General features: G+C 41.6%; 1 protein-coding gene across 4 annotated transcripts in view; it reads left to right on the forward strand.

The window, feature by feature from the left end:
• The window catches only part of STYK1 (serine/threonine/tyrosine kinase 1), a 23,806-nt gene extending 14,847 nt beyond the window's left edge, over nucleotides 1-8,959 (forward strand). For all 4 annotated transcript variants that reach the window (XM_041464734.1, XM_041464738.1, XM_041464737.1 and 1 more), the window contains 8 exons: nucleotides 282-425; nucleotides 1,813-2,061; nucleotides 2,313-2,494; nucleotides 4,237-4,320; nucleotides 4,567-4,775; nucleotides 4,987-5,027; nucleotides 5,326-5,422; nucleotides 5,833-8,959. In XM_041464734.1, coding sequence (XP_041320668.1) covers nucleotides 282-425; nucleotides 1,813-2,061; nucleotides 2,313-2,494; nucleotides 4,237-4,320; nucleotides 4,567-4,775; nucleotides 4,987-5,027; nucleotides 5,326-5,422; nucleotides 5,833-6,037 — 1,211 coding nt within the window. In that variant the 3' untranslated portion in view covers nucleotides 6,038-8,959. The remainder of the gene's footprint in view (nucleotides 1-281; nucleotides 426-1,812; nucleotides 2,062-2,312; nucleotides 2,495-4,236; nucleotides 4,321-4,566; nucleotides 4,776-4,986; nucleotides 5,028-5,325; nucleotides 5,423-5,832) is intronic.
• Nucleotides 8,960-9,278: the final 319 nt, after the last annotated feature.

The raw sequence follows: 9,278 nt of genomic DNA on the forward strand, positions 1-9,278 counted from the left end.
ACTAGTGGATGTGACTTCAAATGGCTACAATTCCTGGCCTGCGTATTAAAGCATCTAAATAAGTGACCTTAGGTGTGGGAGTCTTAGTGATTTCATGCAGTTTAGGTACTCAGCACCTTTGAAAAATAAGGTGGCAGCACTAACAGTGTTCAGCTATTCCAGAGGATGGACCACACACTTCTGGGGTTGAAAGTTACTGAAATGGATTGTTGCTACATGGTTATACAGAACCAAGTGTGCTGCTTACTCCCTGGTTTTCCATTTTCTTTCTCTTCTGGCAGTTGTGCGTGAATATCAAACAGAAGTGATCATTGTCCCAGTTCTCCTGGTGGGAGTTTTTGTCACTGTGCTCACTGTGATCCTTTGGCTCCACTGCCGCAGCCTGCGAGCAAAGCAGGAGCAATCAGCACCAACCGGATCCCAAGGTAAAAAAATGCTTTTCAACCAGAGGAAAGAGTATTGGTTTCACAGCCAGAAGCCAATTCCATTTCCCCATCACTTGAGCTGTTAGGCAAAACCATTTATGAGGATCCTGAGTGGTATTCATCAATCCAGTAAACATTAGAAAAATTGTGAACACTGATTTACTTCATTTTGCAGTGTTATAGTAGCCTCCTTGAGCCAGGTCTCATAAGCTCTTGGAGGTCTATTACACACCCAAGATAGCTCAGCTACCTTTGGAGGCAAAAAGTCAGCAGGATGGCTTCTGTTGCAGTGTTGGAAACAAAAAGGTTTAATAAAAGGCAAAATAACAAATAGAGAAAAACCAAGCCAGGTGCAGGAGGTTCTTGCTCCTGGTAAAACACCTCACAAAAGTGATTAGTTTCTTTGTTCACTTCTTTTTCTAGTAAATTGCTCAGGTGGGACTTTTTGGCTTCTGTCCAGTTAGCTATCCTTAAGTTTGAGGTGAAGTCCCCTAGGCCTATGAGATGCCTTCTCACCTAATCAAGGAGAGAAACTTCTGGGCTTCTTTCCTTTTTAAGGGACAATGGATAGTTTTGTCACTCCATCAACAGGGGGCACATTCCTACATTGCAGGAGCAGTAGTGAAAGCTGTAGTCTAGATGGATCTGAGAAAATCTAAAGCATCATGCCATGTAGGCTGTTTAACATGCTGTGGTAACATCACAAGAGTTGTGAAGTGTATTTATGTAACAGCACCTAAAGGCTGCTGCAAGGAGAGTTTTACTGGGGTAATTATGAATGGTAGTAATTTTGATGTAGATTACACCTAGTTAATCCATTTTGTATACTGCCATTTAAGAAATTTAATTTCAAGCTGCTGTCACCCTCTTCCTTTGGAGACAACATGAAGTAGAACAGGGTGAGGGAGTAGTAGGTAGTAGAACAGGGTGAAGTAGAACTGGTGAGGGGGTAGGGAAAGGCTTGTTGGTATGCGTGTGGCTGTGGAAATGAAAATACAGTTCTGAACTAATTTTGCATATGTCGAGGGAAACAGATCTTGAGCCTATATTAAGAGAAATAATTGAGAACTGGTAATAAAAGAAAATGTTCATTGCTTGAGCACGTGGGAATGAAGTCCAAATGTGTCTTATCTATTAAGGTTATGTAGTTTAATGTGGGAGAAATTTCTAGACTGGTTCTGTCTTTTCATCAAATAGAGTGGGAGATAAATTCTTTGTCCTCTTCAGGGGCCAGGATAAGTAGGATACAATAACAGTTCCTTACTTTGCCCTGATTTCTGAAACACTGTGGAGCAAAAATTAAAGAGCATGGAAGGATGAGCATTGCCATCTATTACAAGAGTTCATCTGTCTGCTTTTATGCCTCATATGTATTTGCTTTTGTCAGTGACAAGAAAGAATCAGCAGGAACCCTGTGCAACAGAGAACCGCTACATCCAGCTGAGTGAGAGATCTGTGGAGAGCCTGCTAAATTCTGCATCCTTGACTCTGAAAGAATTAGAGATACCGCGAGAGAAACTCTTACCAGACACCTTGCAGCTGATAAAACTTGGGAGCTATGGGAGCATCTACAGAGCACAGTTGGAAACTGGGAGCTCTGGGAAGACTAAGACTGTGGTATTGAAAGCCTTGCAAGGTGTGGTCCCTGGTCAGGATCCATTTTGGTACAGTCTGTATCCCAGACATGGTGCTGGGCAGAGCGTTGCCATCAATACTGGGCAAGAACAAGCTATGTTCAGTACAGTAAATCTGAGATGTTCCTGTAGGAATGTCTTGGTAGTATTAAAGACTGATGATCATGTTGGTTTTAGCTGTCAGCCTGCTGTTTGCTGCTTTCATTTGTTGTTGGTTTGGGTTTTTTTAATTTGTTTTCTTTTGTTCTCTTAGATCCAGCTAGTCCCGAGAAAGTAGAGGATTTCTTGGGAAGGATTAAATTTCATCAAAATCTTGGCCATCATGAGAACCTGGTTGAATTGGTTGGATGTTGTGTAGACCAGCTCCCACTTTATATGATCATGGAAGATGTGTCTCTTGGTGACCTGCTGACATTTCTGTGGACATGTCGGAAGGTGAGTCAAAAGAAGTGATGACAGAATAGCTTCTTGAGTTCCTTAGGTACATATCTATCCCTAAGTCATAAATTATTTTTTTATCTCTCCATGCATCCCTCTGTATAAATCAAAACTATTTCCATGCTCCAAAGAAGTTCTACACAGGTCCTACTTGGCAGACCATTGAAGGGCATTGCAGGCACTGGAATTAGAATGAATTCATACAGCCACCTGAATTTCTAAAGTTTTCAATCATGTCTCACTCCAAATGCTTTTAAGAAAGCAGAGCAGTTACAACACAGGGGAAGGTCATGGGATGATAACTAGTTGGTAAAATACAGGAAGTAGAATATAAGAATGAAAGGCTGGTACTTGCACTGAAGGGAGGTCAGCTATCTAGGGCATGGTGCTGTTCATTCTATGTATTAATAACCTAAAAATGGGATGACAGTGACGTGAGGATATTTGGTGATGATTCCAGCCAGTAAAGCCAAGGGCAGACCCAAAGGAATTGCAGAAGGATCTTCCAAGCTTGAGAGACTTGTCAATAAAAAGAACAGATGAAATTCAGCATAGTTAAAAATGAAATAATGCACAGGAAGAAGTTTCATATATGTGAACAATGGCTTCGTGTCTGCCCATTGCTGATGAGGTCTGATAGTATGAAAATATGCAGTCCATTGAAAATGGACTCAAGCTAAAAAAAGAGCCTAAATATCAGGGGAGGTTTATATTGGATAGCAGGAAGATATTCTTCCCCCAGAGGGTGATGGGGCACTGAACATGTGCTCCAGGGTATGGTCACAGCTGCAAGACTGTCTGAGCTCCATGATTGTTTGGACAACACTGTCAGGGACAGAGTGGGGTTGTTGGAATGTCCTATGCAGGGCCAGGAGTTGGACTCAATGGTCCTTTTGGGTCACTTCCACTTCAGCATATTCTGATTCTATGACTCATTGTTACAAAAGGCATGGAAACAAAACTCTGCTGTTACCATGTAATTCCATCACTCTCCTACATCTGAAACTCTAAATAGAGGATTGATTCCTGTCCTGTTCATCAGAAGGTCCAGGTGGTAGGAAATAAGGCTAGTACATGTCACATTCAAAACATACAAATGGAGCTGATTCTTCATGATCTGAGGATTTGACTAATGGAATGTCTTGCCACTGACTGCTGTGGATAGTGACAGTTCATATGAGGTCAGTTATGGAAGGCAATCTTTCAAAGGTTACTGAACATGTTGAAACCATAACCATCTAAAGAAGTTTTTAAGTAGAATGTATCTGTGGGCTGTAAAATGGCACAGGAAGAACATTGTGTGCTTACCTTATTCTCTCTCTCATCTCTCTCTCTCTTACTGTTACAGGCAGGGTGGTAGGAGAGATGGACTGTTAGTCTCATACCAAGTGCCCAATTCAAGTGTTAGGAATGTGCTTTTCTACCCATCATTCTAATTTATAATATATCTTTTATTCACCTGTGTGGATTGTCATTCTTCACTGTCATTCTGACAATTTCTAACATTAATTTTTCCCCACATGTCAATTTGCCCACCAGATGTCTGTAATATACTTGTCTTACTCAACACACCCTCAACATCACCCATCCACATCCTCCTACATTTCAGTCAATTTATGAGCAATTGTGAGAAGGAGGAGCATAAGATTAGATAGATTAGAAGGAAACATTCCCCACAATCCTACTGTGGCAAATGCTGTGGCATTTGCTTGAACCAAGGTCTCTTACTTTGTGTCTAGGATGTAATGGCAATGGATGGTATCCCCTATGACCTCACTGAGAGGCAGGTATATGAGGTTGGACAGCAGGTTGCAGCAGCTCTGGTAAGTCTGCTCAGGTTGGCTGCATTTTTTCCTTCTTGCTTGACTGTAACACAAGTTTGTGTGGTGGCTTAAGTCTTCTTGGCCTAAGCACTGAGAATAAAGGCTTTGTTAAAATATGCTTCCGTTATGTCGGTGGGCACATGTAACTCCACAATGTTGAAGGTAAGCATAAACTCAGTGAAAATTTTTATCAGTTAAATTTGCTTTTAAAAATCATCCGGTCTTCTTTCTTTTTGAATTTCCCAGGTTTATCTCGAAGAAAAGAACTTGTTCCATGGTGACATTGCTGCCAAGAATGTCCTTCTCCATCACAACTTCACTGCTAAGCTCTGTGGTTTGGGCCTGGCCTATGAAACTCACACACATGGTGCCAGCTCAGTCATACGGAAAGTGCCCGTCAAGTGGCAGGCACCAGAGAGGCTCCTGAGTAAACCCCCTACCATCAAGGCAGACATGTATGGCTTCATTTTGGGACTAGAAGTTCACCTGTCTCTTTCACTCCTTTATCTATAATTTCATGCCCTGAAATTCACAGGAAGGCAGATGTAGTTTCAGCATAACACTCCACTTTTACAGCTCATTCTTTCTCCTGTCTGCAGGCCATGCCTAGTTGTTTTTATGTATTTAAGCCAGCAAACAGCATCACTTTGTTTTCTTTTCTTGCAGATGGTCTTTTGGAATTCTACTGTATGAAATGATTACATTAGGTAAGAAGATTTAATGCTAATAAAAAAAAAACCAAAACCAAAAAAACATAAGGAAGCAGCAAATTAACAAGATCCAAAATCTCAAATTTTAGAATGTAAAGTTGGGCCATTTAAATGAGCACTCTGGTTTTTTCCAATTTGCAAAGTCTCATCAATTCCTTTTAGACCTTCTGTTATTGTAAATTGTGGTAGGAAAAAAACCAGATTTTGGTAGGGAAGGAAGGCAGTCTTGCACAGAAGCTGCTCTCTGCAACCACTGCCATAGAGTTTTCTACCATTGCTCCTTTTGCTCTTCCAGGTGCTCCACCATATCCTGAGGTGCCACCTTCTGACATCTTATCATACCTGCAGAAACAGAATATTATGAAGCAGCCCTTGAGCTGTCAGCAAGCCATGTAAGCCACTTGTTTTATGGACAATTGAACATGAGGTTGGCAAAGCTAAATGGAAATGAGACATGCAAAATGAGATTTTACACAAGATTTCTAAGTCTAGACTATACTGAGAGTAATCTGCCAGCTGAGGAGGTTTGTGTCTGCCACATCTCCTTACTGAGTTCTGCTGCATGAAACCTCTGTGGCCAAAACCTTTCTGTCCTGTTGAAAATGACACTTGTTTCTGTTTGCTTAAGTGCCCTTGCATTTTGCTGCTCCACTGCTTCCTTGCAAGGTGCAGCACTGCTGGGGAATGATTTTTCTCCTCTAAGTTATAGGATATACTCTGAAGTGAACAAAGTATCCAAAGGGAAGATCTAAGGTACATTTCATTGTATGAAGGCATAATTTCATAATTTAATAATTTACAGGTACTGCATCATGAAATCCTGCTGGCAGTGGAGTGCAGCTCACCGGCCTTCCCCAGCACAGCTCTTGTGCTCCCTGAAAACAGCTATGAAGACCAGCAATGGGCACACAGTGCTGCAGCTACCTGAGCCAGTGGTGCCTGAACTCTATGCTGATGTTGCTGGTGTTGATGTGCATAGCCTGGTGAGGGAATACACAGTCCTCTGAAGGGTCCTTTCATATTTTGGTAAGGAGAAAGAAGTCTCAGAGTTTTCCCTTTCTAAATATTTTGCAAGATCAGAACAAGGTGCATATATTGGAAGGGATCCCTTTGTTCTTCAAACATCTATATAATCTTCAGGCCAGACACAAGAAACTGTTATCATCATTGTTAAATCAACTTGTTGGTATCATTCTGCCCGCCATTTGGAAGTAAAGTGTGTTAGGAAGCTGTAGAAAATGTAATGAGAAACTTAACTTAAAGCAGTGTTAGGTTTGTGTGGCAAGGTTTTGGTGATGGGGTGGACTGCAGAGGTGACTTCTGTGAGAAGATGCCAGAAACTTCCCTCAGCTCCACGATGGGACCTGCTGCTGGTCAAGGCTGAGCCCTTCAGCAACACTGGCAGCACCTCTGTGATTACATATTTAAGAAAGTGTAAAAGATACTGCACAGCAGCAGGTGAAAGAGAGGAGTGTGAATGTGAGAGGAACAGCTATGCAAACACCCAGGGCAGGGCAGAAGGAGGGGTAGGAGCTGTTCCAGAGCTGAGATTTCCCTGAGATTCTGTGGTGCAGCCCACAGAGAGGTGGCTGAGCCCCTGCAGCCCCTGGAGGGCAGGGGTGGGTGCAGAGATCCACGTGCAGCCCCTGAAGGAGCCCACCCCAGAGCAGGGGGATGTCTGGAGGAGGCTGTGACTCCAAGGGAAGCCTGTGCTGGAGCAGAGTCTGTCCTGGCAGAATCTGTGGAGAGGGGAGCCCTCATTGGAGAAGGACTGCACCTCATATGACTCATGCTGGAGCACTTCATGAAAAACAACCCTTGCGAAGAACTTATGTTGGAGAAATTCTTGAAGGACCTACTTTCCTTTGGAGGGATGCCACACTGGAGCAGGGAAAGCGTGTGAGGAGTCCTCCCCCTGCGGAGGAAGGAGCAGCAGAGACAATGTGAGATGAACTCACCACAACCCCCATTCTCCCTGCTGGATGAGAAAAGGTAGAGAAATTGGGAGTGAAACTGAGCCTGGGAAGAAGGGAAGGGTGGAGGAAGGTGCTGCAAGACTTGGTTTTATTTCTCATTATACTTCCTAATTTGATTAGCACAAAACTATTTTTTCTCAAGTTGAGTCTGTTTTGCCCATAACAGTAATTGGTGAATGATCTCTTGCTGTCCTGATCTTGACCTGGGAGACTTTTGTTCTATTTTCTCTCCCCTGTCCAGTTAAGAAGAGGAAATTACAGAGTGGCTGGATGGGTACCTGCCATTCAGCCAGAGTCAACCTACCATGAGGTGTCTGAAAATTTTTCCCCATCTTTTCTGTCCCAGGAAAATGCATCAGTTGGGTATTTGAAAGAGGAGAGGTCCTGGGAAACATACTGGGGTGGTATTCAATAATTCTCTGGGATTTCTCCAGTGCTTTATGCTTTAGCTTCCCTTGGGAGCCTGTGCACTGTATTCAAACACACAAAAAACCAATCCCCACGCCTCCTTGCCCAACAACAACAAAACCAAACAAAACCCTTCATGTCTGTGGATGCAGAAGCTGTTACACAAATGTCGTACATCTTCAGTGGAGAGTGTGCTTTCTCTGCAGGTCAGGGGAGTACTTCAAAGCTTATATGAAATTTTTTTATCATTGATTTTAATGGACATGCAGACATCATAAAAATTTTTGCACTGGAAGTTGTGGCTATTTTACTTTCATTTAAAAAGAAGCAGAATCAGTCTGTGAAACAGATTTTCTCACTTCTGTTTTTAAAGTTGATAGTATCTTAGGGTTTTTTTTTTTTTTTCTCTTACTATTTTGAAACTGTGAGCACTAAAGGTCCTTGTGAAAAAAGACTAAATACACATTAAAGGAATAATTTTACCATTCTGTGTGAAGAGTGGATTCAGTGTTCACTCAGCATCTCCCTACTTAGCATGACTCTTTCCATTCTGGTTTCCATGAAAACTTGTTGGTCTTCTTCCAAAGACAATGGTAAGAAGTTTTCTATTTTTAATGCCAAATGACATGAATTAAATAGTTGTTCTTTCTATGTCACTTAGGCTTTGTAGGAAATGATGTTTGCTTCCATAAATAAATGTGAGTTCATACAGTCCATGTGTCACCACTATACACTGGGACATTGCAAAGTCCATTCAAGAGGAAGCAGTCAGCTTTCTGACTTTTCCCATGGTGTTTGCTAATTGCCACCTGGATCTTCATAAACCAGTTGGTGTAAATCTGACCTGGAGAATTGAGATACCTTCTTTTCCAAATGGTAGAATAATAACATCCTTTTCTCTCTCCCTCACTTGGAAACAGTTTCAAAGCTACCTCGTAAATTAGGTCAAATTCACAGTTATCTTTGGTGAATAAACAATTTATTTTAAAAAGCATTTGATTGGTTCAAACCTCCCACTGAAAAGTAGGTATTCAGAAAGGTCTTGCCTGTGAAATGTGGGTATGTGGCAGATAATACAATCCCAGAGCTGTGAAAGCATCCCCAGTGCTCCTGCAGACCTGACAAATAATGCACAGGGTGCCTTGTTAAACAGAGAGCTAAAGATAACAAATGCAGCACTCTTCTCAGAGCACAGAAAGCAATGCTCTGATTTACAAATGCTCATATTTTATTTCTGTTGTGAAAGCTCGGATCAAGGAAGTCCATGGGAATTCAGATGCTGAGCACCTCACAGCCTCCAGCAAAAGATCTACTTTGGTTTCCCCTGCAACAAATCTGTGCCAAGACCCTGCTTATGAATTTGCCCACAGAAAGACATTTTCTTACTGTATGACAAGATGTGATTTAATTTCCCTTCAGTAATGTGTCCTTATTCATTCTAAGAATGTAAGCATTCTTACTCTGATTTGTCTTCCCCTGGTTAATTTGTTGGTTTGGAAGTAACTGAATCTAGATGATAATAAATTTTATACTGGCATAATGTAATTGTACATGTGGAGTTACCCTAGTTTAACTGCCCTCCCTGCTTTTTAAAGTAGCCTATACTTTAAATCTTTTCCACATAGCAGTCTCCATTTTAGGATCAATGTAGACTCGTGCATCAGTTTCTCCTTAGTGGACCCACTGAGTACTTGGTGGAAATTTTTCAGGTGTTTTGTGGAGAATCATGGCTTTTCAGTTTTTAGTGATAGACTTGGTTTTAGTTGTTTAATTATAATGTTTTGTTCCCATCAAAAATGTTGCCTTTTTATTATTATATTTAATTTTCTCAAAGATGACAGGGCCATCTGCATAATTTGTTTCT

Source organism: Pyrgilauda ruficollis, unplaced genomic scaffold (assembly GCF_017590135.1).
Source record: "Pyrgilauda ruficollis isolate IOZ18807 unplaced genomic scaffold, ASM1759013v1 scaffold183, whole genome shotgun sequence".
Taxonomy (NCBI): Eukaryota; Metazoa; Chordata; class Aves; order Passeriformes; family Passeridae; genus Pyrgilauda; species Pyrgilauda ruficollis.